The 26308-nt window shown below is 53.6% G+C and overlaps 1 protein-coding gene and 1 non-coding gene across 4 annotated transcripts; both read left to right on the top strand.

The window, feature by feature from the left end:
* Window positions 1-2864: 2864 nt before the first annotated feature.
* SERINC2 (serine incorporator 2) lies at window positions 2865-22320 on the top strand. 3 transcript variants are annotated; one of them, XM_010952189.3, is made up of 11 exons: window positions 2865-2936; window positions 3509-3559; window positions 12717-12878; window positions 13805-13995; window positions 14449-14528; window positions 14934-15071; window positions 15867-16036; window positions 17714-17804; window positions 18138-18279; window positions 20537-20749; window positions 21733-22320. In XM_010952189.3, the coding sequence occupies exons 1-11, from the start codon at window positions 2922-2924 to the stop codon at window positions 21866-21868; spliced, it is 1389 nt and encodes a 462-aa protein (XP_010950491.2). In that variant the 5' UTR covers window positions 2865-2921; the 3' UTR covers window positions 21869-22320. The 3 variants fall into 3 exon arrangements, with proteins under 3 accessions (XP_010950491.2, XP_074233095.1, XP_074233096.1); XM_074376995.1 differs by lacking the exons at window positions 2865-2936; window positions 3509-3559 and adding exons at window positions 5911-5965; window positions 7569-7662; XM_074376994.1 differs by lacking the exons at window positions 2865-2936; window positions 3509-3559 and adding an exon at window positions 5809-5965.
* On the top strand, window positions 12976-13048 carry TRNAD-AUC (transfer RNA aspartic acid (anticodon AUC)). The gene has a single exon. It is a non-coding gene; the product is annotated as a tRNA-Asp (tRNA).
* Window positions 22321-26308: the final 3988 nt, after the last annotated feature.

Genomic DNA, 26308 nt, shown 5'->3' with positions numbered 1-26308 from the left:
ACTGCTGTAGTTCATCTCGTTTAATTCACAGATGGAGAAACCGAGGTCCTCGGAGGGTCAGGGAGCTGTCCAGGGTCACTCTGACAGGGTCCATGGCAGAGTTGGAATTAGAACCCAGGTCCAGCCTCCTAACTATGCTCTGTTTCTGGTGCCCTCCTGGTGGCCTCTGGTGGCCTCCTGGATCTTGTATGTGACCCACACAGGCAGGAGGGCACTCTAGGACCTCATCTGCTCGGTCTGCTGGGCCTGGACACCCCACCTACAGTGACCCCCTCCTACAGCAGGCAGTGGTGCAGAGAATAGAGCATAGGCTAGAGCTCAGTCCTGACTGCTGCTACCTTGCTGTGGGGTCTGGGCAGCTCTGCTCTTTCCAGGCCTCAGTTTTTCCCTCTGTTCAATGGGTGGTGGGGTGCTGACAGTTGAGGCCTCCAGGCACTGGGCAGGGGAGGAAGAATGGTTAGACAGGAGGTAACTCATGCTTGGAGAGGAAGAAAGGAGCCACGGGGCCCCAGGACACCTGTCTTGCCTCACTCTGCTCTGGGAATCACCCCGGCTTCCGCCACCCACACTCCCACTGCTAACCAGGGGACGCCGCTTGGCCCGAGCGTGTCCAAGCCTTAGATGACAGAGTTCTTGGTCCCCAAGTTTGCCCTGGGGCTGGTGGCTGCCCTTCCTTAGCCTCAAGATAACCCCTGACCCTGGGGAAAAGTGCTGGCCTCATGAGGGCTTAGAGGGGGCTGAACTCACTCACTCACTCAGCAAGTGGGTGTCAGCCTCACCCACCCACGTGTGCTCACATCCCTACGCATGTGCGTACTTGCAAACCCACACACGCACCTCACACAGCAGGGACTCTCACAGACCAAGAGAGCCCCAAACCAGTTCTGATTTTTGAGGCTCCCCGTAAGTTAAAAATGAAGACATGCTGAAACAGCTGGTCACAATTGTGGTAGGTTTTACGTGTTTTTTAAAAAATAAATTAACATCTTTAACACACACACACACATTCACAAATCCGATGTAGCTGAGTCATAAGATAACTGCAGGAATTATAAAAGATATGAGTTCACAGTGCCACGTGGTCTGCTGACAGGGTCTAGGTTAAAATTGTAGGATAAGCATCCTGGTTTTCTCATCTTGCACATGATTCCCTGGGACTACACATCCAGCCCCCTTGGAGGGTTATTTTTTTTTTTTAACATTTTATTATGAATAATTTCAAGCATCTGGAAAGGTTGAAAGAATTGTACAGTGAACACCCATCTCCTCACCATCTGGAATCTATAATGAACATCTTGCAATATTTGCTTTATCACACATCCATCCCTCTTTCCAACCATCCACCCATCCATCCATCCATCAATTCATCTCATTATCCCTCCACTCATCTGTCTGGTTTTTGATGCATTTTTTTGAAGCTCATGAATGTGAGGCCTGGACCGAATGACATTCTTTTCTCTCCTCCTTCTCCCCGACATTAACAGGCTTTGCTGCACTCACCTACGCATTCACACATACACACAGAGTCCCCGCATGTGCATTCATGGCAGACCTTTGATACCTGTGAAGGAAGCATCCAAAGACCTTATAGAATCTTCAATCCTGTGACCCTTGGGGAGTCCATGCCATTTCCTGGTTTACTTCCCCCCAACACTTCTGGCAAGTGTCAGGGGCTCCCCTGCAGCTCCCCACCTGACATGTCTTACCTTTTCCACTTTTTTTATTTTTAGGGGTTTTTTTTGGGGGGGGGATTCGATTTATTTATTTACTTGTTTTTGGAGGTGGTACAGGGAATTGTACCCAGGACCTAGTGCACGCTAAGCATGTGCTCTGCCACTTGAGCTACACCCTCCCCACCTTTTCCACTTGCACCACAGTCTTCTCACTCACCTCCCAGCCCCATCCCACAAAGGAAACCTGCCCCAAAGATTCCTTCCAAAGCGTTATCACATCTGGGCACAAAGCCCACCAGACTGTCGCTCCAGGAGGGCAGGGAATGTGTTGGCCTGTTCACACCACATCCCCAGTACTGGGCACCCAGCAGCCCCCTCTAAGTGTCAGTTGAAAAAGGAACAAAAGCAGTATAGCAGTACATCCACCAGGCAGCCTCAGGGGCAGCCGTGTCACACACACTCACTGCCCTGCACTCATAACACACTCTGTGTGCATCTACGCTCACAGGTGCACTATGTGTGTCTGCACCCGTGTGAACAAGCACTCTGCACAAACCTGTCTGCCTGTCTCCATGTTCTCTAGATGAAGTCAGTTCCAGAACCTGAGTCTTTTCCTAAAGCCTCAGTCGCCTAAGACCAATGTGAGCTCACCTGCTAGAGCTTGAGGTCCAAATGTGGCCCCGTGACCATGTGCTCCTGAGCTTGGCCGTGTGCAGCTGCATGCCAGAGGTTAAGACTACAAGCCCTGGAGTCTGACAAAACCTGGGTTCCATTCTCATTCTGCACATAATCACTGTGCACAGTTCACATATGACTTCTGTGAATGTTACTTCTTGGAGCATTAATTTCCTTATCTGTTAAATGGGAAAATACTTCCCATCTTTAAAGCATCTTACAGGAGATGCTCTTAGCAGGGTGCCTGATGTGTTGTGAGGACTTAAAATGGTTGCTGTGGATATTATTATTGTTGTTACTTCAGACCTTTGTGCCAAAACCCCATGCACCTTTTGAGAAGGAGAGCAGCCTTGGTGGGGGGCCGTATATGGGGAGAGTGGGTGGATGGTGTCCTGTGAATGCCTCTTCCCAGATGCTTCCCCCATCTCAAGCCCTCATTATCCCATATGAATATTCATAAGAGATAGCTTCAGCCCTGCTTTGTAAATGGGTCAGAAGCAGGAAGTGGAGGCCAGTGCAGATATCGAGGCCGAGGGGACAGGAGGCTCAAAGCCAGAGTACATCGGCGTCCCCATGGATGGGAGGATGGTGAGAGGAATGGGCAAGAATGGTTGGAAGACTCTGGAAGGGGAAGGGGGGCTTGAGCAGGAGGAAGGGAGGCTTGAGCAAGGGATTGTTTCCATATTGCAGATTTGAAAACTGAGACCCAATGAGATCAGATTAGAAAACCCTGGGGTGAGTGGCCCAAGGAGCCAGAACCTGCTTCCTTTGCGACCTGGAGAGTCGAGCATCTGTCTGGGCTGGGTGATGGGCATAGGGATTCGACCAAATGACTCCTGCATGTTTCTCTCAATGGATGTAATTTATGTGGCATTACCTGGTTGGAAGAGCTGTGGTGATCCTGAATCCTAACCCTCCAGTGAGGTTCAGGGAGGCTGGGTGACTTGCCGAGATCACATAGCTCCTGATTGTGATCTTGCCTTTGGAAGTGTGAGACATAGAATGATTCTGGCTCCACGCAAGAGGTTCAAGACTGGGAGAAAGTCAGGTGGGCTTGTCAGGATACCGAGAAATGAAGCCTCTTTATCCACCTTCTCATTTCATCTCCTCAAGAGTCCCCTGAGGTAACTGGAGCAAAAACGATTATATCCGTTTTACAGATGAGAAGCATGAGGCTGAAAGAGGAGGAGACACCGGGACAAGGCTACACAGTGAGTTGTCTGCAGAGCTGCTCTGGCCCTCTGTGTTGGGGGGTGGGGGGTGAGAGGTCAGCTGGCTTCCATCTTGTGCGGGGTGCGATCAGGACCAGGCAGCACTTCATCATGCTCCGGAAGATTTCAGTCTAAAATGAGAGGGGGCTGTCTCTCTACACTTGCAGGCATATTAATCCTTCTCTCCTTTCAGATAGCTGCCTTTGCTTAGAATGCTTTCTGGATGCTCACAACTGCGCCGTAAGATTAAGCAGGGTGATCACTCTCATTTCAGGGAAAGGGGAGGAGGTCCGGAGAAGAGAAGTGGCCCCCAGGGTGGCAGAGGGTGTGAGAGGTGGTGACAGATCAAGAGCCTCAGGTGTTGCTCATCTTGGGTGTTTTCTGTCGGACTAGGTCGTGGAAAGTGAGTGGCTGAGGGTTGGGAAGTTTGGCCCCTGGGGCAGAAGTGTCAAAGGAGCTGACCCTGGGGTGGGCGGCCATGAGAACGGCTCACTTCTGACCACTGCATACCCTTCTATGCATAGAGGATCACTGGGTATAAGGTGACAGTGTAGGGATATTTCTGAACCAGACTGTCAGTCACAACAGAATGAGGACACTGGGCTCATGGTAAATGTTCAGGTGTTCATTCATTCGGGAAGCATTCACTGCCTTAGTGCGCCAGGCCCTGTGCTGTTCCCCAGGCTGGGGAGGGACCGGCCAGAGGTGAATCGGACAGTCCTTGGGTGGCTCAAAGTCTCCTAAAGGTCTCAGTCTAGGACTGAAGACACTATTGGACAGAAAAAGAGGCAGATTGTGTAGTGTCACCTCCCTTTTCAAACAGAGGCAGTGGGATGTCAGGGACAGGCCTTGGGTTCTGAGATCAAGGTTGGATTGGGTGGTCCTCTACCTCTGCCCTTCTGAGCAGTGTGGCTTTGAGCAGCAGTAACAACAACCCCAATAATCATAGCTGGTCAGTGCTCAGTTTACGTCCACATGCCACTTTACTTCTTCGAATCTGTTTCCTCATCTATAAATTGGGGTGGAGTGGGGAGTTAATCTACTTCTCAGGGTTCCTGTGGGGCTTGAGTGGGACCATGTAGGGCAAAGAGTTTGGTGTGAGCTTGGCCTCTGTGGTAGCTTTAGTTACTTGTGAGGCATCAAGGAGTCTCACGCTGTAGAAACACGGGGAAGCTTATTCCTAATGGGGCCAGGTAATGGTTTGGGAGTGGTGGTGGTTCTCTTTACCAAGAAAATACTGGATGTGAGCTTTGAAAGGTAGAGAACGGGATAAAGAGAAGAAAGACTTTCCAAGGGGAGGCTGTCCTGCAGGCAAAAGTGTGGAAGAGGGAAACTGTGGGGTCTGTTTCTGGAACAGTCCTGGCACAATTAATGGCTAAGCCTGATGCCCCATGTATCACAGTCAAGCCGGATCTTTGGTCCAAGGGCACTCAGACTTCCTTCCCTAACATCATCCCATGTACAGTTGAGTGAGGAGAGGGCTGGAGGGTGAGCTGAGAGTAATTACAGAGTCTGGCTTCTGGTGTCTCTCACCTACCCCTGAGGGACAGGCAGGAAGGCAGGAATGTGACCCACCCACCCTTTCTGACCTCCTTAGCTTGGGGCTAGGTTTGGGCATCCCTGGGAAAAGATGAGGCACCAAGAAAAAGTGGCTTGGGGGAGCATGTGGGCCAAGACAGGAGTCAGTAGAGCTTGAGGAACAGGAGGACGGAGAGGAGCTCAGGTGAAACAGTGCAAGGCCAGGTCTTGGGAGAAACAGGAACAGGCAGTTCACATCTGTCAAGCATCTACTATGTGTCGTAACAGCCCTTTGAGGTAGGTATCCTCACTTTACAGTTGGGGAAACTGAGGCTCAGAGAGGTGAAGCAACTTGCCCATTTCTTTGCCCGGTTATTCATCATTCAGCACTTAATGTATTGGGCAGAGGCTCTACGGCAAGAGCTGAGGAGTCAGAGGTGACCATCTCTTGGCTCTGTCCCCTGAGGTTGAGGGCAGGGGGAAGTGTTGCAGGTCACACTGCGGCCTCTCCGGGCCTGGAACCCAGGTCTCACTATTTCCCAGCCCTCACTTCGGATCGGGACACGAGCCGGGGCCAGAGCCGGGTCCGGTTGCGCGTCTCGCGCGGCCACTGGAGTCCCCGGTTACCCTACTTTTCCTACAGTCCAGCCCGGCGCACCTGCTCCAGGTGAGTCCAGGAAGGTCCCGAGCGCCTCCGGAAAGCGGCGAGCGGTTTCGGCAGGTGGGGCGGGGCCGGGCTGGGGCGGGACCGGGGGCGGGGCCAGTCCGGGCGCCCCGAGCCCGACCGGATCCCGAGTCCCTCCGCCGGCGCCCTGCGCCCTGCGCCCCGCGCCCCGCGCCGCCGCCGACATGGGGGCCTGCCTGGGCGCCTGCTCCCTGCTCAGCTGTGTGAGTCCCGAACCCCGCGCCCGCCCGCCTGCGCCGTCGGCTCTTTCTTCAACCGCGCACTTTTCTCCTGACTTCTTCCTCCAAATAGTTTCTTCTTTTCCCTTCCTCCAAACTTGTCTTTCTGGGCCCGCACCCCGCCCTCGGGATCTGCCTGTTCACCGAGTCCCCCAACCCCCATCCAGGGCCCGCGGGCGCCGGGGACAACTGGTGTCCGGGGCTCGGGTTACCGCGAGGGAGGGGGTGGGGCGCGCCGCGGGGGAGGGAGTGCACTGGACGGGCTTCCCCCCGGGAACTGGGGAGACTGAGGCCCAGACCCCGGGGTGGGGGTGGCTGCTGGGCCCCAATTCGCCCCACTTGGAGTTATCCTGGCGGTGCGCCTCTCGTCTCTCTCCCGGACGCTCTGACTGTGTGGCCTGCCTGGTCCTTGTCCCTCTCTGCGTGTGTCCTTCTCTTTTTCTCTGGCAATCTGTCAGTCAGTCTCTGTCCTTGCCCGTCTGCCTCAGTTTGTCCATTTATATGTTTCTGGTATCTGTCTCTGTCCGTTCGTTTGTCCGATTCTTTGTCCGTCCGCTGCTTCTCTGTCATTGTCTGTCTCCAGGGTTCGGTGTCTGTCCGCACCGGTCTGCCCTCCCGTCCAAGCTATCAGCCTCTCTGCGTCTCGTTCAGTCTGGTCAGACTAACTCCTGAGCACTTCCCCAGTGAGCCCCAGACCCTTCCCCTCCCGGCTCCGAAATGGGGGTTGGGGAGGAAGGCCCCCTCTGCCTTTTAAGTTGTTCGTCAGTGAAGTGGGCATGGGTTGTCACCGCCACCAGGCCCAACGCTGGATGGGAAAACTCAGGAATTGAGGGAGATTGGGGTGTGTGTGGGAGGTGGGGGGAGTACCTGGTCGCCTGGGCTGGGAGACCTGGGGAGCAGCCAGCCTCTGTTTTGGGGCTGCAGCCAGCAGAGGGGAGGAGCATCAGGCAGACCCCAGCCGGGAGGCCCCTTCTCCTTTCCCAGCCCCCTCTCCCTTCCCTGTTCCCCTCATTAAATCTGAGCTTCATTCAAGCAGCCCCCTCCCCCTCTGCCCCACACAAAGAGGAGCCAAGAGGAAGAGGAGGGGGGCGGTCTGGTGGCTGCTGAATCTCAGACTTGCTTTCCTTTGTCCCTGATTTGTGAGTGTGTTAGGATGAGGGCGTAGGGGTGGAGAGCTGGGGGATCTAGAGACTTACTTTACAGCCATTTTCTGAGAATAATATCTGCACACAGTGGTTATAGAGTGGGTTCCTGGACAGATCTCTTGTCCTCCTGGGCCTCCATTTCCCCATATGTGAAGTCTGTGTGTGTGTGTGTGTGTGTGTGTGTGTGTGTGTGTGTGTGTGTGTGTGTACAGCCGCAGGAGGAAAAATCAAGAGCTGGTCCCTGAGGTCCCTCCCTCCCTGCCCAATGAAACCAAGGTTTGGGCTGGGGCTCTGGCCTGAAAGTGTTTGCTTCCTGGTGGGGAAGGAGGAGTTTCCTTGTAGTTGACCAGAATTCCATCTGGCTGAACTGGCCTGGGGGTGGAGGGTGTTAAGGGAGACCTGGCAGTTCCCTATGCCTCTGTCTCCCTGTCTGCCTCCCTCAGACTGCTGTTGCGAAGATGATAAAGTGCCCCACCCAGATCCTGGCATAGAGCGAGTGCTCCAAATTGGAGCTATTGTTATTATCATCTTAGAAAGGTAGGTGGAGAATTCCCTCTGGAGCCAAGTGCTGATCTCTAAGTCATAGACTCCTATAATGCTGGACCAGAAGTCATCTGACAGGCCTGCTCCAACCCCCAGTTTACAGATGAGGAAACCGCAGCCCAGAGAGATTAGCTGACTTGCCTAAGGTTGTACAGTGAAAGGAGGAGGAACTGCAGAGTCAGGATTACAGTCTGATTTCTAATCCAGGCTTCTTCTGCCCACCCCTTCCTTCACATCTGGATGCCTGAGGGTTGGCCCAAAGGGGAACTGGGAGGTTCACTTTCTGAATATAATATCTGCAAGGGACCTGCTCCCCTGTCAGTGGCTTCTTGGGGTTCAGACCTCTGGTGTTTACTGAGCACTTACTGCCTGCCAGGTGTTGTGCTGAGCCCTTCACTCATGCCATCTCATTGCTGGCCCCCACCCCCACCCCATGACACGGTTATCCTATTTTACAGATAACCATGCCTACAACAGCCACCATTTACTGCGTCCTTATGATATATCGGCCCAGAACTCATGTCCCAGAGTGGTAGCCCAGGCGGTGTAGTGAGCACTTTATATACATCCTTTCATTTAATCTTCACAATGACCCCAGTGAAGTAATTAATATTATCCCCATTTCACAGCTGAGGAAGCTGGATCAGAGAGGGAAGGTGATTTCCCCACAGCCACACAGTATTAAGTGGTGCAGTTGGGCGCTACTAGACAGCAGTAACAACCAGTTTTAATGGAGATTTGCCCCGAAGGAGTGAAGTTCTGAAGAGGGGGTTGCCAGGCATCTTTAGGGAGAATGTTTGGCATACATGGGTCGGTGGGGAAGACTTTTGTACCCTTCCTGCCATAACACATTTGAATATGCCTCTCGTGGCTCTCTTGGTCAGCATTTGTACTGGGCTGAAGGTGAGTCCTGGCCGGGAGGAGTTCAGAGGGACCCCCAAGGGATGGGAGTCACCAGCCCAGCCAGTACCTGGTGAGTTGGAGGTCAGCACATATGTAGGGAGGGCCTTCTACATGCGAGCGGGTGTGAAAGGCCTTTGGGTTAGACTGATTGGTCTCAGTCCTGGCTCGGCCTCTTCTCAGCTACAAGACTGAGGACCTCTCTCCTGGTCTGGAAAATGGAGAGAACAAGGGCCGCTGCCTCTCAGCATGTTGGGAAGGTTGGATGGGCTGGAGAGGAGCAGGCCAGAATCGCCCGAAGCCGGCATGCAGCCGCTGCTCTGTGAGTGGAGTGGAGTGCTGGAGACCACATTCGAGGAAGTGGGGAAGCCAGTGAAGCCCAGGGCTGCCTGACGGGCTCCAAGCCACTTCACCGCCCTGCCCAGAAGCCCATTTTTTGGCTGAGGAAACTGAATCCTACGGGGGGAGAAAAGAGACTTGTCTAAGGTTGTACTGCAAGCTGGCGGCAGAGTCAAGACGGGCCCTCTCCTCTTGGCACTGCATTGGGGAAGGAAGTACGTTTTGAGTAGTTTGGGGCTGACCTGTTCTCTCCTGTGTTTTTCTTAGTCCTTGGGTGGCTCAGCCAGTTATGAGGTGCCATGGAGCCTTGCGGCTTAAAGACTCTAAGACCCAGGGCTTCCTAAGTTCTGAATTCTCCATTCTGAGAACCTGGCTGGTGCTAAGATTCTGTCACTCTGAGTATTCTGGTGCTTTTCCATTGCTGCCTTTCTCCTGAGTGCGCTTGGGGAGTTGGGGGCGCATTGTAATCTGAGTGCAGGAACGGTGTTACAGTCGGCCTCGACCGTCCACGTTGCATCACAAGCATAGCCCGTGTAGCTGTCAGTCCAGCGACTTTGACCTTCCCTGCCTCTCTGACATTCCACAGAGTCAGTGGGCCACCGCTGTCCCCTGGTGCTGGGCATGCAGGTCATGTGCAGTTTCTTGATATTCTTTTTCTTTTTTCTTTTCTTTCTTTTTATTTTTTTCTTTTGGAGCAGAGAAAAGTTTATTGCACAGCCAAGCAAGGAGAATGGGTGGCTTGTGCTCAAAAAACCTGAACTCCTTGATATTCTCCTAAGCTCATACAACCTAAAGCTTTGTGCCTATTTCAGTCTTTTTTTCTCAATTTAAAATTTTTATTTTTTCATAGTAGCATCAACTTTATTGGGGGGATAGCTTATAGTTAATTATATTTAGTTACATGTACCCACTTAAGTATTACCTGTACACATCTGCTCCACTCAGCAGAGAGATCCCCCTTAGGGGAGTTCCACAGTATGTTGATGGACACTGCGTTATTTTCAGTTTTCCCCTATGGTTTTCCTGGTGGAAACAATGAACTTCTGTGTGTATGCATGCGCCCACATGTCTGCCTTTACTCCCGTGGGCTGGCACTTCTGTGGGAAGAGGTTCTTGTAGGAGTGGTCCCCGCAGGTGGAGTGGGGTGCAGAATATATAAACAAGTCTAAGGATGCTCCAGAAGCAGCTGGGGGCTGTGTGTATTTTTCTCTCCCTGACCTGCTCTCTGTGGCTGCCGGCCAGGCCCTTGGAGATCCTGAGGTTTCAGGTATCAGGCACGCTTGGATTTTGATCTCCAAGAACCAGAGTGAATTGAAAGGCCAGTTCCCTGACTGCAGTGGGACAACTTTTCCTGTGTCTCAAATGTCTCAAATTGAAACTGTAACAAGCCAGAGCTGGGCCCTGACCTGGCTACTTGGGCACTCGGTTCCTGAGATCCATGCCTGTTGGCCTCCCTTGGTTTTCTTGGGCACTGGAGGGGTTGTTTTCATTGCTGGGGTGTTTTGAAGTGAAATGAGACTGCCATCAATGATTTAGCAGGCCCTGGTGCAGACAGACTTGACCTTGAATCCCAGCCCCTCAGCTCACTTGCTGTGTGACCTTGGTTGTGTCACTTATCTGAATCTCAGTTTCCCCATTTGTAAGTGGGAGGTTGCAGCACACTTCCCAGTGTCAGTGAGGCTTAACCCTGACCAAGTGCTTACCGCAGAGTCTGGGACAGAGGAACTCATCCTAAAGGGAAGCCATCACTCATTACTTGAATCTCAGCACTGCTGTCCACTTCTGGCCAGTTTCTTAATTTCTCTGATCTCAGAATGCTCTTTCTGGTTTATAAAACACCTTTTCTGGCATTTGCTTATCTCCTCACGGCCCGCCCCTGCCAAAAGGTGGCCGTGGATAGGAGTCAGGGCTTGGGCTGGGGGCTGCAGATGTAAATAGAAGTCGCTGAATGGGTCGACTTATGATTTGAATCATGAGAGAGAATTGCATTCTGCAAGCATTTCATTAGCATCCAAGTATTTGGCTTTGGGGATGAGATAGAAGGGTAGGAAAGAGTGTTTCCAGGGGCACTTGCAGTCTGGAGGAGATGAGGGGGGGAGATGAGAAGCAAGCAGACTGTGCGGTACCCTGTGTGTCCAGTCCAGAAAATGTGGGCGAGTCTCAGAGGAGCAAGGAGCCCCTTTTAGTCTGCGCTCCCCAAAGCTGATCAGTCAGTGTAAGGCTATTCCTCTTCCTCCCACCTGAAACCCTCGAATGGATGCCCCTTGCTCTTAGAACAAACACCAGGGTCCTGTATGGGGCTGCCAAGCCCTGGCAGCCTGGCCAGCATCGCCACTCAACACTTGCTTGTGAAGGTTTGGCCACAGGGCCTTCTTTTGGTTCCTCCAATGCCCACCTCTTGTCCACAGAGCTGCTGCTGGCTCTGTTCCCTCTGTCTGGAAGCCTCTTTCTTCCTCTTGGTCAGGAGAGTGAATCCTCACTGCTCAGCTCTCAGCTTAAATGTCACTTCCTCAGGGAAGTGACCCCCTCCCCAATCTATACTAAGCCCCCACCAGTCACTTGCAGCAACATGTATGTTTCCTTACCTTGATGGGTGTAATGATTTGTTGAGTATCTTTCCTGCCCTTGGAAGCTCCAGGAGGGCGGGCCCTGTGTCTTGCCCTCCGGACTCTTAAATACCTGAACAAGGACTTGGGGCTGTTTAGGGAAAGAGAAACAAGTTTTCCAGATGTATCTGGATGTGGGTCTGTTTTCTCCAAGGCTGAGCTGAAGAACCGGCCCCCGGGGGGTGAGTCTACAGCTATGAATGGTGTGGCATCACCAGCCTCCAGATGATTTCAGCCAGCCCCTGAGGAGGGAAGGGGCAGACAGAGGGCAGGGGAGCCCGAGAGGGGAAGGGCTGGACGCCGCTGCTGTCCACAAATGGTACAAGCGGAAATAACAGCTACTCATGTTCCTCATTCCGTTCATTCAGCAGATGTTTATTTATTAGGTGCTCGCTGTTTCTTGAGGTCTCAACACATGTCTGGTACCATGCCAAACACAGATAGTCACAGAGCTCCCGAGAATGCGCCAGGCACAAGTCCCATCTCTGGGAATTCTGCAGTGAACAAAACAGACACAGACCCCTGCCCTGGTGGAGATCGTATGCTAGCAACTAGCAATGGGAGGCAGGCAAACAGAATAGTGAACTAGGAAGCCCATCAGATGGTAGTAAGTCCCATGAAGAAAAACAAAGATGGGAAGGGGGAAAGGGAACTTGGGGGAGTTACAATTTAAAAATCCCTATTTCATCCATAGAACTGCCATGCGAGAAGTAGGTACCTTTATGATTCCCTTGTTATTGAAGAGGAAACTGAGGTTCAGAGAGGTTAAATGAGCTGTGTAAGGTCACATAGCTAATTAGTGACAGAGGTGGCCTTCTGGATTTTTTTTTTTTCACCACTCTGCCTCCTAAGTAAGAAACAGTGCAACCCCATCTCTCTCTCTCTCTCTCTCTCTCTCTCAAAGCCACAGTAGTACCTGAGATAGATCCAGGTTTGAATCTGGGTTCTGTTGATTACTGGTTGTGTGTCCCTGTGGGACCCACAGTCTTCCAGCCTTGGTTTTCTTGGCCTCCCCCTCGAGCTTGAGAGTTAAATGGGGTAACATCTGGGAAAGAGGTATGCCACTGCCCTGTGCGGTACAAGCGGGCTCGGTGTAGGTTTGGAGATACCGAATGGACAGCAGGTGGGTGTTGCATGCTTGTGCAGGGAAAGGGAGTGGAGGGGAGGCAGAGAGTAAGGCGCTGTCCCCTGTCCTCCTTGCAGGCGTCCTGCCTCTGCGGCTCTGCCCCCTGCATCCTGTGCAGCTGCTGCCCCTGCAGTTATAACTCCACCGTGAGCCGCCTCATCTTCACGGCCTTCCTCTTCCTGGGGGTGCTGGTGTCCATCATCATGCTGAGTCCTGGCGTGGAGAGTCAGCTCCACAAGGTGAGCCACCTGCAGGACCAGGCCTCTGTTGAAGGCTTAGCTGCCAGGGGTCCCAGGCTTGGGGACCCAGATAATCAAGAGGTGGGCAGGAATTTGGGGAGGGTGTAGCTCAATGGTAGAGCACATGCTTATCATGCACAAGGTCCTGGGTTCAATCCCCAGTACCTCCATTAAAAAATAAAACAGATAAACTTAATTCCTTCACCCCCAACAAAATTTAAATAAAATAAAAATAAGTTAATTAAAAAAAGAGGTGGACAGGAGTGTTCCATGATCCAAGCCTGATGTTTGGGGGGGTCATGTGGGGAGGAGAGTTTGAGCCCCACATGGGGATTCTTGTTTCTCATAAGCCACGGTCCCTTGGTTAACCTCATGAATCATTATTGTCCATTTAGACACTGGCCCAGGGCAAGCTCTCCCCACTTTAATGCATAAGCCCAGTTTTAGGGTCCTGAGTCTCCCCTTCATCTCAGTGTTTCATAGCTGGTGGGACAGTCAGGCTGGTGTTTCTGACATATTAGTGTGTGCAGAGGCATGAATACCCTGGGGAGTCTGCTAGAAACGCAGATTCTCAGGCCCCACCCTAGAGACTCTAGTTCTGTATGAGAGGAGTTGTGGCTGGTGGGTAGAGAGCACTTGGGGAAATCCTGCTTGAGACGGTGCCATGTGTTCCTGGCGCTGTGGGGACGGTAGCCGGGAAATTGACAGGCAGTAGCAAGATGTACCTGGATCGTCTGTCCCTGGGGGGCTCACTCGTAGGACTTCAGCTGCAGAGGCGGATGGGAATGGAGGTGGGCAGTGGTTGGAGGTGGGAGGTTCTGTGTACCATCCCACCCAGCCCTGGGAGAGGAGAGCCTGCCTGGCTTAGGCAGAGTCATCCCCGGTTCTGGGTGGGGCGGGACCTTCCGGCTGCTCTGTCTCCACAGCTGCCCTGGGTGTGTGAGAAGGGGGCCGGGTCCTCCATCATCCTGCAGGGCCACATCGACTGTGGCTCTCTGCTCGGCCATCGCGCCGCCTACCGCATGTGCTTCGCTATGGCTGCCTTTTTCTTCATTTTCTGCCTGCTCATGATCTGCGTGCGCAGCAGCCGGGACCCCAGGGCTGCCATCCAGAATGGGTGAGGAGGGGCCCTGCCTGCACCCTAGGGCCCTTCCACAGTGGCTTCCCCCTCCCTTGCCTGCCTCCAACGATCTCCAGACCCTACCCTCAGACTCAGGAGACACTCCAGCCAGGAGGGCCTAGCACAGAGATCAGCTCATGTAGTGGTTCCCATTTCTCAGATGAGGAAATAAAGCTCAGAAAAGGCTGCAGCATGCTCAAGGCCACACAGCGATTTAGTGACACAGCTGGGGACAGAGCTCGATGACTATCCTTACTTGTAACTGGTCCTTCCCTCTGCCCCTTGGGGCTTTTTCTAGGGCCAGGACAGAGTTTCTGTGCCCCTCAGACCATTAGAAAGTCCCTCTCATTTCTCCCAGTACCAGCTCTTTCGGGGTGGGGTTCTGGGAGGTCAGGCCTGTTCCCCTCCCCCCAGTCAGTTCTCTTGTCTATCCTACCCCTCCCCCCACAGGTTTTGGTTCTTCAAATTCCTGGTTTTCGTGGGCATCACTGTGGGCGCCTTCTACATTCCTGATGGCTCCTTCTCTAATGGTAGGTGGCCTTGGTGGGGAGGGATGGGGGCTAGGGGAGGGAGATGGGGTCTCCAGAGTGGGGCTGCTCTTTGCATAAAAACCCCAGGCTGCTGGCTGGGTCCTTGCCCCCCCTCCCAAGAGACAGTGCTCTGGTGCGTAGCCACATGGCCTTTGGGCAACTTGGGGGTGGGGGTGGGGACCCACCTTGACCCTGACCCATACCCTGCCACATGGCATCTCTGTGCATGGCTAGGGGCTCCCTGAGGGAGGGGACTTTGCTTCTCAGTGATCCCAGTGCAGGGCGTGGCACAGTGACTATTGAATGTGTAACAGTGAGTGTGAGAGGGAGACCTGGGAAGGTGCTGGCTCCAGGCTGCTGCCCCTCGGCTGGACCTCCACGCCTCCCTCCCCTCTCCCCATCCAGTCTGGTTCTACTTTGGCGTCGTGGGCTCCTTCCTCTTCCTCCTCATCCAGCTGGTGCTGGTCATCGACTTTGCACACTCCTGGAACCAGCGGTGGCTGAGCAAGGCCGAGGAGTGCGACTCCCGAGCCTGGTATGCAGGTCAGTGTGCTCATGCTAGAGTGGGGATACCCAAGGAGTGGGGGTCCTTGAAGCTGGATGAAGGCCCTCCAGGCACCTCAAGCTGCCTCCTGCCTTAGGGCAGGAGCTGAACTGTCCCAGGCAGATGGAAGGAAGGGTGTGTGTGGGCCTGGGCAGCTGATTCAGGGCACTGAGGGCGGTCAAAGGAGAGCTGCCCTGGAGAGGCCTTGAAGGGGTCTGGTTGAGTGGTCCTTGCAGAATGGGCTGTGCACAGCCGGACCGAACCAGGAATGACATCTGGTTATGGAAACCTCAGTGGCAGAATGGATCGCTGTTCAGATCTTTCGGTTCTTCTGAATGGATCAAGCAGAAAGGCTCGGGGGAGGGATTGCTCAGTGGTAGAGTGCGTGCTTAGCCCTGGATTCAATCCCCAGTACCTCCATTAAATAAATAAATCTAATTACCCCCACCCCCCCCCAAAATAAAAGAAGAAGAAGAAAGGCTCACTTCGGGGCTGGTTTGGTTTCACAGCTCTTTCAACTTGCTGGCCTCCCTGGTCCCCACGCATCTAGTTCACTTTTTAAAAGACTGTTCTGTATTCATTGTACTTATTTTTATGGTGACTTTATTTGCCACAAGTGAAGCATTTTAGTTCAGGGTGGGGCAGAAACTCACAAAGGCTTGGTGAGTGATAGAAGTTTAGGAGCTGCTTGGAGGAGGAGGAAGTTGGGGCCTGAGAAGGGAGGACTGCCCGAGAAGCCCCCTCGAGGGATGGGGATCCCTGTGCCTCCTGACCCTGCTGCCCCTCCCGCCCAGGCCTCTTCTTCTTCACCATCCTCTTCTATGCACTGTCGATCACGGCCGTGGTGCTGCTGTTCATTTATTACACCCAGCCTGGCGCCTGCTACGAGGGCAAGGTCTTCATCAGCCTCAACCTCACTCTCTGTGTCTGCATCTCCATAGTCGCCGTCCTGCCCAAGGTCCAGGTGAGCCTGCCTGTCTCTTCTCAGCTTGAAACCAGGCCCCTTGGTGTGTGGGACTTCTTGTAGGAAGCCCGGAGTCCTGGGACAGGGGCTCTTAGTCACAGAAGCTTGGGCCAAGAGCGTGGGCTCCCAAGTCAGCCCTCCGAGGTTAGAGTCTTGGCTCTCACGTTTACATGCTGGGTGTCTTTGAGAAAGTGCTTTAACCGCTCTGTGCCTCTCTCTTCTCAAATGTAAAATGAGGATACTAACACTTACTACTTGGAGTTATTCTCAAGGTTGAGACCATATTTGTGAACACTTAAAACAGTGCCTGGCATGTGGATATCCATCAGACATTGGCTATTACTAGCATTATTTTGTTGTCATCATTGTTTCTATGCAAATGAATATTAGGAAGGGTCACTGAGTGACATTCCTTGACATCTCAAGAAGTGTTGTTAGAAGGTACAATTCCACAGTTTCCAACCCCAGATCATCTGGGATAATGGGTGGCGGCTTCCAAGGTAATCATTTGTTCTTCAGAAAGAAAGCCTTCTGAGTCCAGTGGTACGTCACAGTTTGGGATACCAGCCCACCAGGGGTTTCAAAGGTAGTGAGATAGTCTTTGAGGGTCCTTAGCAGAAAGGTTGGGAATCTTCCTTCTGGCCAGAGCCTCCATTTCCCAGTGAGAAAACTGAAGCCCAGAGAGAGTGATGCCTCTGTCCCAGGTCACACAGCAATCATATTCATTCAGTAGATACCTCTTGAGCATCTAATGTGTACTAGGCACTCTGCCAGATGTTGAGGATACAACTATGAGGAAGAGGAGGAAGAAAAATGGTAACAGCCAAGAGCTAATGGCACCTTTCATGTCCTTTAGTCCCTGCACCATCATCCTCCCCACTTTACAGATGAGGAAATGGGGGCTTGAAGGATAGAGACTTGCCTGAGGTCACACAGCTAGTAAGGGTTGGGGCTGGGATTTGAACCCAGGCAGGTTGGCTCCAGGGCCTGTGCTCTTAATCACAGAGTTCAGATTCAGATTTCTAAGTGTGTGTGCAGTGAGGGGTGGGAAAGAACAACCAATAGGAGACCAGGCCAGGTGAGGTGATTTTGGATAATAAGTGCTACGTGGAAAGTAAAAGAGGGCATGAGCTGAAAGGGAGGTGGGCTGGCAGGGCCAGGGGCTGCCACAGTCAGGGTTGTCAGGGCCTCTTTGGGGATCCTGTTTGAGCTGAGGCATGAATACTAAGGAAGGGCTGCTGGTGCAGAGACGATACGGGGGAGAGACGTGTCAGAGGGGACATGGTGAGTGCAAAGGCACTGAGGTCTGAGATGATTTGGCAGGTTCCACTGACAGAGAGGTGGCTGGGGAGTTGTCAGCAGGGAAGGGGCGGAGGTTGCGGGGGTCAGGTGAAGACAAAGGTGGGGTAAACAGAGGAGGGCTTTAACTGAGTGTGAAGAGGTGCCGTCCTTGAAGAGTTCTCGGCAGGGGAACACGTAGGGTAGTCTCTTAAGAGAAAGAATTAGGACTCTACCTTTGGATGGCCTGGGTGGTATGTGTTCCCAAAGGGTGTGGGGTGGGATGGCCCTAGGGTGGCAGGGGTTTCTGAGGTCCCCTGGTTGGGTGTAGGTGGGCTGGCTGGGGGTGGAGTGTGCCCAGACTGGGCAGGGGTCATATTGATAGACTGCTCTTACTAGGATGCCCAGCCCAACTCAGGTCTGCTGCAGGCCTCCGTCATCACACTCTACACCATGTTTGTCACCTGGCTGGCCTTATCCAATGTCCCTGGTGAGTATAGGCTTGGGTTCCAGGAGGTCTGGTCTTGTTCCTGGGCCAGCAGTGGCCCTCTGGGGAGCTGGGGTCCCTCAAAGGTGACAGGGACATCCCAGCCCCAGCCCATTCCAAGACTTAGTCCTTCAGGGAGTTGGGAGGACCCCATCTGTGCCTGGAGCTGTCTCTGTTGTTTTGTCTGTTAAGTGTTGTCTGTCCCTGGGACTTGGATGGTTGGTTGTGTGTCCGCCTGCCCGTCCATTGTCTGTCCATCTGAGCTTATCCTCTGGGCTCCCTGGAGACTCAGACCTGTCCTGCATGGGCTGAGAGTGACCACGCTCCCATCCCCAGACCAGAAATGCAACCCCCACCTGCTGACCCACTTTGGCAACGGGACAATCCTGGCAGGCCCCGAGGGCTATGAGACCCAGTGGTGGGACGCACCGAGCATCGTGGGTCTCATTGTCTTCATCCTGTGCACCTTCTTCATCAGGTAGGGTGGAGGGCTCTGGTTTCTGGGAAGAAATCCTTATTGGGGGCCCCGAGCCAGAAGTGAGGGGAGGATGTGGGAGCCAGGATGGCAACCTGGATGGCACCCTTCCCAGGCAGCTCGTCCAGCCCTTGCATTGTGCTGGTGGGGAAACTGAGTCAGAGGGCACAGTGCGACTGGGCAGTGGGAGTGGGATGAACCCTGCCTCCTGGCCCCGGGCCCTTTACTGCACACTCACGCGCCCAGCTCAGGTGCATGCAAGCAGCTGTGGGGCCAGGGCAGAAGCCTGGACTGGGGCCCACGGGTCCAGGCTCTGTCACTCATTAGCTGTGCGGCCTTGGGGTAAATGGCTTCACCTCTCCCAGCTTCAGTTTGCTCTTCAGTTAAAGGATGAGAACTTCTAATGCCTGGGGTGGCTCGTGACCCCACAGTCTCCCCTGAGAAAGAGCAACTCATTCTTAGATGGCAACTTTTTCAAAGCAGGCATCTTAGCAAGTGCTCATCAGTGTGAACTCTGGAGCCAGACTGCCTGCATTTGAACCTGGCACTGCCACTGACTGGCAGTGTGATTTTGGGCAAGTCACTCAACCTTTCTGTGCCTCAGTTTCCACGTCTGTAAAATAGGAATAAAAATAGTACCTCCTTCATTGGATTGTTGAAGAGTCACAGATGAGTTAATATATATAAGGCTCTTAGAAAAGAACTTGGCAAGTAGTAGGTGCCAAATAAGTGTCTGCTATCATTGCTGAGAGCTGTGAACATTTGCATAGCTGGGTGGCAGCGAATGGCTGTTTTGTAAGGGTCACTGGATGAGAATATTGAGTATAATCATTGTTGACACTGAATTTGGCCAACTCACTTACTGCCTTCTTGTGACCCAGCATTTCTCCGCGTGCCACCTGCGTGCCTGCCCTTTACTCCCTGAAGGGCACCTCTGCCCTGCTCCCCCCTGCTCCCCCATCATCCATCCTGGGCCCCTGGGCAGTGCACCTGCCTCCAGGCCCCTGGGCTAGAACATTTTGAGGCTGTTTCACATTTTGTTTTGTTTTCTCATTTGTCAAAACATCTTCTCCAAGTCAAGTTGGGGCGGTTCACCAACACCTCTCTTCTTTGTCACCTCCTTTGATTCCTTTTCCAACCTGGAAGGGCCCAGGTCCTCTCCATTTTACAGAGGAGGAGATGGAGACTCGGCGAGGTGCAGCCACTTGTCCGAGGCCCTGAGCACACAGTGGCCCTGGAGCTTGAGCACACTGCCCTGTCCCCGCGCTCTGTCCCTCCCCGTCCCCGCCTAGGCACACCGCTGTGCTTCCTGATGCTTCGCATACTCACACGTCCCCGCCTTTGGTCACTGGGCGGCACCTTGGAGAGCCCAGGGCACCCGTCTGTTCTTAGCACCTCTTAGCACCATTCTTAAAACACAGGAACAAGGAAGTTAAGCAGCCAGGAGGGCGGAACCACTGATGGTGGTGGCTCTTGCCCCAGCCAGAGGGCTCACTGCACTAGAGAGCAACGCAGTATGGGGTCAGCTGAAGCTCAGCAGCGGGCGATTTCTCAGTTTGATGGTGTGGCCTGGAATCTGAGTCTTCTTTCGCTTTTTTTCAGATTGAATTTTCAAAATTGTATATGCGTCTCAAACTATTAAATACTGTTAAAAACATCAAGACCTCATTAGAGAGCAACGACAAAATAACCTCACTCTTATTCTGTATTGTGAATGTAAAGAAAGGGGCGGTGGTGGGTAACACTACTCAGCTAAAGCGAGTAAAAGAAAACAAATTTAACAGCAAATGAGCACTGCTGTGAACATTATTAATGCATGTAGCACCTGGTATGGTCCTCGCCATACTAGGGTTCGACACATGTTTATGGAAGTGGCAAATGAACAACCAGTATAGCAGTGACTGTTTATTTGGTTTCTGCTCTGTGCCAGGTGCAGTTCTGGGGACTTCATGTCATTATTCTATTTAATTCTCCCAGCAAGCCTGTAAGGGAAGTAGTACACTTATCCTTGATTTTACAGACAAGGAATCACAAGCTCAGAGAGGTTAAGTGTCTTGCCCAAGGTCACACAGGAGGAGGGATAGAGTTGAAAATCAAAGCAGTTTGTTAACTCCTGGGCCTGCCAGCTCCTGAGGCCCTGGGACCATGGTGCCTGTGGTCATCATGATCAATGCCGCAGTGCGTGAGGGGCCCTGGCGCCGCCCACCTGCCCACCTCGGCAGTGACAGCCTGACGGCCACCCTCCTCCCTCCCTCTGCAGTCTGCGCTCCTCAGACCACCGGCAGGTGAACACCCTGATGCAGACAGAGGAGTGCTCGCCGGTGCAGGAGGCCACGCAGCAGCAGGTGGTGATCTCTGAGGGCCGAGCCATAGACAATGAGCAGGACAGCGTCACCTACAGCTACTCCTTCTTCCACTTCTGCCTGGTGCTCGCCTCTCTGCACGTCATGATGACACTCACCAACTGGTACAGGTGTGAGCGTACAGCCCTGCCGGGCGCGGACAGGGTGGTGATGCCCGCAGTGCGTGCGCCACACGTCTCCTCTCCTCCGGCCCCGCATGGGGGTTCTCCTGATGCCTGCTCAAGGCTTGGGCATGGAGACGTCTCTCTAGAAGCCTCCACAGAACCTGCTCCGCCCATGCCCCGGTTTTCCCACCAGTGCCCAGTCTGCTCAGTAGCTGGTACTTCACCAAGTACTGAGAAGTGGGGAGCACAGGAGGTGGGGAGCACAGGAGGGGGAGCTGGGCCTGTGCAGGGCAGACCGGGTTTACAGATCAGGGCTGGTGATTTGGGTTGTGGGGTCAGAGTTGTGATTTCTGGTTGGAGGGTTAGGATTAGGATGTGGAGTCCAAATCCAAGTCACAGTGTCAAGAACAGAAGTCATGAAGTCAAGAGTTGGGGCCATATAAAGTCACAATTTGGTCTCTTGGTTAAAATTGGGGTTACAAGGCTAGAAAGCCAGGACTGAAGTAGCCAGGTCAAGGAGCCAAGATCAGAGTTACAAGGTTAGAGGCCAGGACTAGGGTCACAGGGTCAAGGGTCAGAATTGAAGTCAGAGATATCAGAACTGTGGTCATTAGCTCAGGGGTCAGGGATGTGGTTATAGGATCGAGGGTCAGAGTCAAGGTTAGAGGTCAGAACTAAAGTCAGGAGCTTCAGGGTCCCAAAGTCAGGGACCAGGAGTAAGGTCACAGAATTAGGATAACAAGGTTAGTGACCAGAATCGGGTTTGGGGCCAAGGTGGAACTGATGTTGGTGTGAGGTCCATGGTACAAGGTCAAGAGCTATAAGTAGGGTCATAAGGCCAAGTGTCAAAAATATCAGACTCGAGGGCTCAAGTTACAGAGTAAGAGCCAGAGTTGAAGTCCGAGGTCACAACTGGGTCATAAGGTCAGGGCCAGGACTGCGGTCACAAGATTGGGGGCCAGGCTCACTGGGATGATGGTGTGTTCCAGACCCGGTGAGACCCTGAAGATGATCAGCACGTGGACCGCCGTGTGGGTGAAGATCTGTGCCAGCTGGGCGGGGCTGCTCCTCTACCTGTGGACCCTGGTAGCCCCCCTCCTCCTGCCCAACCGCGACTTCAGCTGAGGCAGCCCCTGCAGCTGGCCCACCTGCTGCCTCGGGGCTCAGTGACAGCAGGCTGAGTCCCTGCCCCACCTCCGGGACTTGCCCCTGAGCTGGGCCTTCTGTTCTTAGTGCCTTCAGGGAGGAGGAACGTCAGGTCCATGCCTGAGCCCCGCCCTCCCACTGCCCCGACCACAGAGCTGCCTCCTCTGTCCCCTAGTCCCCACTAGCCCACACTCACCCTCCTGGGATAAAAGGGCCCCTTGTTCTAAGGCTCTCCAGGGGAGGGTCCTGACTGAGAGAAACACTGAGAGCCACTCAGAGAGCGGCAGCATTTAGCAGGATGGGGTGCCCAGCTCTGAGGCCCGGGTATTACAGACTACGGCCCCAAGGGCACCCTGTCCCCTTCCTAGACTTTGTGCCTTACTGAGTCTCTAAGACTCTGCCAATAAAGAAGCCAGTATGTGTGCCTCCCATGTTCTCTGCCCCCTCCCCTTCGGCGTGGGCCCCATCCCATCGGGCCAGTGTTGGGGCTGGGAACACCGTGTCAGCGCTGTGGGTGCTGACATGTAGGGACCAGACCATGAAGGCCTTGCAGGTCAGACAGAGCGGCCTGGGCTCTGTCTTCTGGGTCATGGAGAGTGTGGGGGCAAGGGCTGTGGAGGAAGGAGGAGCTTTGGAAAAAGGGAGCCTGGGGGTAAGAAAAGGGGGACCTGGAGCATGTCTACATAAGGGACAGTGAGGCTGGAGTTGGGGTGGAGAGGAGGGCCCTGAGGCTGGTCTTTGGACCATCTTACCAGTGCTTCCCTGAGGCCCTGCCCACCGCTGACCTGTCTGCAGGGCCTTGCTGAGCAACTTGTCTCCTCCCTCCTATCCTTCCTGCCGTAGGTTGGCCCTTGCTCTGGGCTGGGTGCCATGGTGGGTGCACAGAAAATCTGATGGATCCCCAGGGCTCAGGGCATGGTGGGAAGAGCATGTGCTCTGGAGTCTGGCCTGGATCCACTGGACTGCTGAAGCCATGGGGCTTCTGGGGGGCTCCGAGCAAGTCCTTCTTCTCTCTGGGCCCATTCATCAGATGGAAAAACACCACCCACTCCCAGGCCCCTGTGAGGCTCAGATGAAGCAGCCGACCCATCTCTGAAGATGCACAGTGATATGCAGGGGATGGACAGGCCCCCGGCTGGGGAACGTCAAGACCCGCCTGGTCTTGACAAGATGGCTGACCACAGGTCATTCGCCCCTTCCGTTTGTGGGTGTACCGCTGAATAGATATTGACGTGACTAGGGTTTGTTGGGTCCTGGGATGTGGTGGCTAGGAACACAGCCCACTTCTAAGGAGCTGTAGGGCTGTGGGGGCTGTCAGTGGTGGAGGCGGGGAGGAGTCAGGACAGGCCTCTGGGAGAATGACTGGTAGTCGGCCAGGTTGGGAGGAGGGAACTCACTTGAGGAAGAGAGAGTGGCATGTGAGCAAGAGAGGGAGAGTGGGGTGTTTGAAGACATTCAATGAGAAATGCAGGGTGGCTGGGCTGCAGAGCGTGTGGAGGTCAGGAGGTAGTGTGAGCCTTGGAGAGATGGGCTGGGTCCTGAACGCCAGGGTGAGGAGACCTGATACTATCCTCAGGGTAGAGGGGAGCCATGGAGGGTTTTTGAGCAGGGCAGAGGCAGTGAAGGTGTGAGCTGATCATGGGGAGGCCCTGAAGAAGTTGAGCAGAGCAGTGACATGCTCAGATGGTTATTTTGGAGAGATTTTCCCAGGTGAAATGGAGGGAGCAGCAGCTGGAGGCAGGTACCAGGGCCCAGGGCAGAGGGGGTGGGGGCCTGGAGTTGGGTAGGGGCTGAGGAAGCCTGCTGTCACCCCTGGGACAGATCTTGCAGATGCTTTTGTCAACTGGTGGCTTTTGGCCGAAGAAGATCCCTCTCCATGGAGCAACCTGAGCTCCTCCCTCCAGCACAAGAGATTTCATTTCTTTACTTATTTCACCTTTGGGAGAAAGAGCCCACATCATGCTCCCGATAACCTTGTTTACTCAGCTGTAGAAGTGGGAAATTTTTATCCTGCTTTCATATCCTTGTTGCTCAAGTTTTTCAATTATTCATTCAACAAATATGTGCTGAGTATGAGTTGTACCAGGGTGTGGCCTGGGGCCGGCCAGGTGGGAAAAGAGGCAGGGGCCAGACTGAAGAGCCTGAAGAGCTAAGAGCTAAGGAGTTTGGAGGTCACCACCTCTGAGAAGCCACCTCTGGTCCCCCAGGCAGGGAGGGCTTTCCCTCCATGTTTCCTCAGCCCCTTTCTTCCCTCCGGTGGCAGAGTGGTCGCACTCACGTACCTGGTGGTCGATGTAGGGGAGGTGGGGGCAGGTATCGGGCCTGACCCACCTCCCATCAGGGACTAGGAAGCTCACTCAGCCTGGTTGCTGCCTGACCCTCAGCCCCATGCATCTCTCCCCTCCTCCTTCCCTCCTGTCCTTCCCTCTCCCTCCTCTCGCACCCCCATCTTTCCTCCATCACCTCCTCTTTCTCATTTCCCTCCTCTTTCTCTTCATAGCCTCTTCTCTATCACCCCTCTCCCTTCTCACTCTCTGTCACTGCCCCTCCTTTGTTGGCGTGTGGGACTGGCTGTAGGACCCCAGCTCTTTTAGTCTGCCAGCCCTTGGCAGGCTAGGCCTCCCTGCTGGACCACTAATGGGGAAGGGGCTGCCCTTATCCCCGAGGGCCTGTGCTCTGTCCCTGGACACCCCCAGCCCAACACCTGGGCTGTGGTCCCTGCAGAGATACCGGCGGCAGCCTCAGCCCAGACTGCCCTGGAGCAACTTTGGACCCAGTTGTAGAACAAACATCCCGGCAGTGCGAATGCAAAGCCTGCAGATCACGTGGGGAAACAGGCAGTGTTGTGCGCTGGAAAGGGCTCTGGGCTCGGCTCCAGGTCTGTCTCCATCGCTGTCTCACCACCATCTCACCACGTGAACTTAGGCAACTCAGTTTCTCTCTCTGGGCCTCAATAGCAGTTTCCGTAAAATGGCAACAGTAGCTGTTTTGTAAACCATAAAGCATGGTACTTTCATGAGGCAAATGCTGTGGTTACCCAGCAGGCATTCCCAAGCCCCATCTCCCTTTCCTGCCTCCATCACAAAGGCGGGAAAAGCCAACTGTCACTTTTCAGCTTCCCTGAAGCTAGAAGTGGGCACCTGACAACATTCTGGCTAATTAGACCCAAGTGGGAATGCTAAGGAGCAATTCTACAGAAGTTTCTGCTTTTCTTTTACCAGGCACTACTCATCCCCCTTTTCCTATTTTAACACAAATGCAGTGGAAGTGCCTGCTGGAGGGAGAAGAGAGAGCCAGTGCCAGGAGGGAACTTGATTACAGATAGGGGTGGTTCTTCCCAAACCCCAAAGAAGTTCGTGACTGGAAGAGGAGGCTGTGGGTTCTATGAGCAAAGATGGGGACACCAGTGCCCACTGAGCTGGGGGAGCCAGGCAGAGCCTGGGGAGCAGAGGGGGGAGCTCACAGGGTGGAAGCACAGTTTCCGGCCCAGCCCAAGGAAACCACACCCCCCACCCCACTCCCACAAGTTCTTTCCCCCGCTCTTCCCCCTGCGCTGATGCTACATGTGACCCCAGGACTTTTGTACTATCCTGGAGAGGACCATGTGTGTTGAGGAGGACAATGAAGCATGACTGAGGTTGAATTTCCTACCAGCCTGGATGGATGGGACTTTGGATAGAAAGAAAATTGATACAAAACAAATGAACCGATGCTGTTTCTTGTGCATCTATGAATTGAACCTGATACCCACTTTCAAATAATTGTAGATATAAGGCCTGTTTATGGCACCCCCACCCCCTAAGAAATCAGTAAAGGAGTGTGGAAAGCATTTATCACCTTCAATTTTTCAAGCAGCAGCACAGGATTCTATTGAGTGAATATTCTATAATTTGTTTTCTTTCTCTCTCTCTCTTTTTCTCCCTCTCTCTTCCTTCCTTCCTTCCTTTCTTTCTTTCTCTCTTTCTTTTCTACGTTCCTTCCTTTCCTACCGCCAGCTGCTGTGTTTATCCTGGCAGTTAGCTGAGCTGCAGGAAAAACTTGGACTCAAGAGCCAAGATCCTCTAGGTTTATATCTCAGCTTTGCCCCTGAGCTGCCCTGGCCTCTCTGGGTCTCAGTTTCCCCATATGCAGAACGGGAATTGTACTAGCACCCACCCCATGGGATGTCGCCATGGTCAACGAAAACACGTCTGTAAAGGGCCTGGCACCGTGCTTGACCCACAGTGGGAGCCAAAGAAAGGGTGCCTCTTTTCCTTTCTATGGCTGTCAGTCCTCGGGGACTGAGACCAAAGCCCAGGCCAACAGATGAGGTCACCTTAGCCTTCCCTCTACCTCCAGGGACACCTGCCCTTTGCCCCTTTTAGAGAAAGGTGTGAGGGACAGGTGGCAGGAGGTGGAGGGACAAATGGTAACAGCAGC

The sequence above is a fragment of the Camelus bactrianus genome, chromosome 13, assembly GCF_048773025.1.
Source record: "Camelus bactrianus isolate YW-2024 breed Bactrian camel chromosome 13, ASM4877302v1, whole genome shotgun sequence".
Taxonomy (NCBI): Eukaryota; Metazoa; Chordata; class Mammalia; order Artiodactyla; family Camelidae; genus Camelus; species Camelus bactrianus.
The sequence above is the reverse complement of the archived record's forward strand: the minus strand, read 5'-3'. Positions and strand labels throughout refer to the sequence as shown.

Excerpts from the sequence above, each read along its gene's own strand:
- SERINC2 (XM_010952189.3), top strand. Across the intron at positions 15,072-15,866 it reads CTCCCGAGCCTGGTATGCAG|GCCTCTTCTTCTTCACCATC; the intron begins GTCAGTGTGCTC and ends CCTCCCGCCCAG. Across the intron at positions 20,750-21,732 it reads ACACTCACCAACTGGTACAG|ACCCGGTGAGACCCTGAAGA; the intron begins GTGTGAGCGTAC and ends GGTGTGTTCCAG.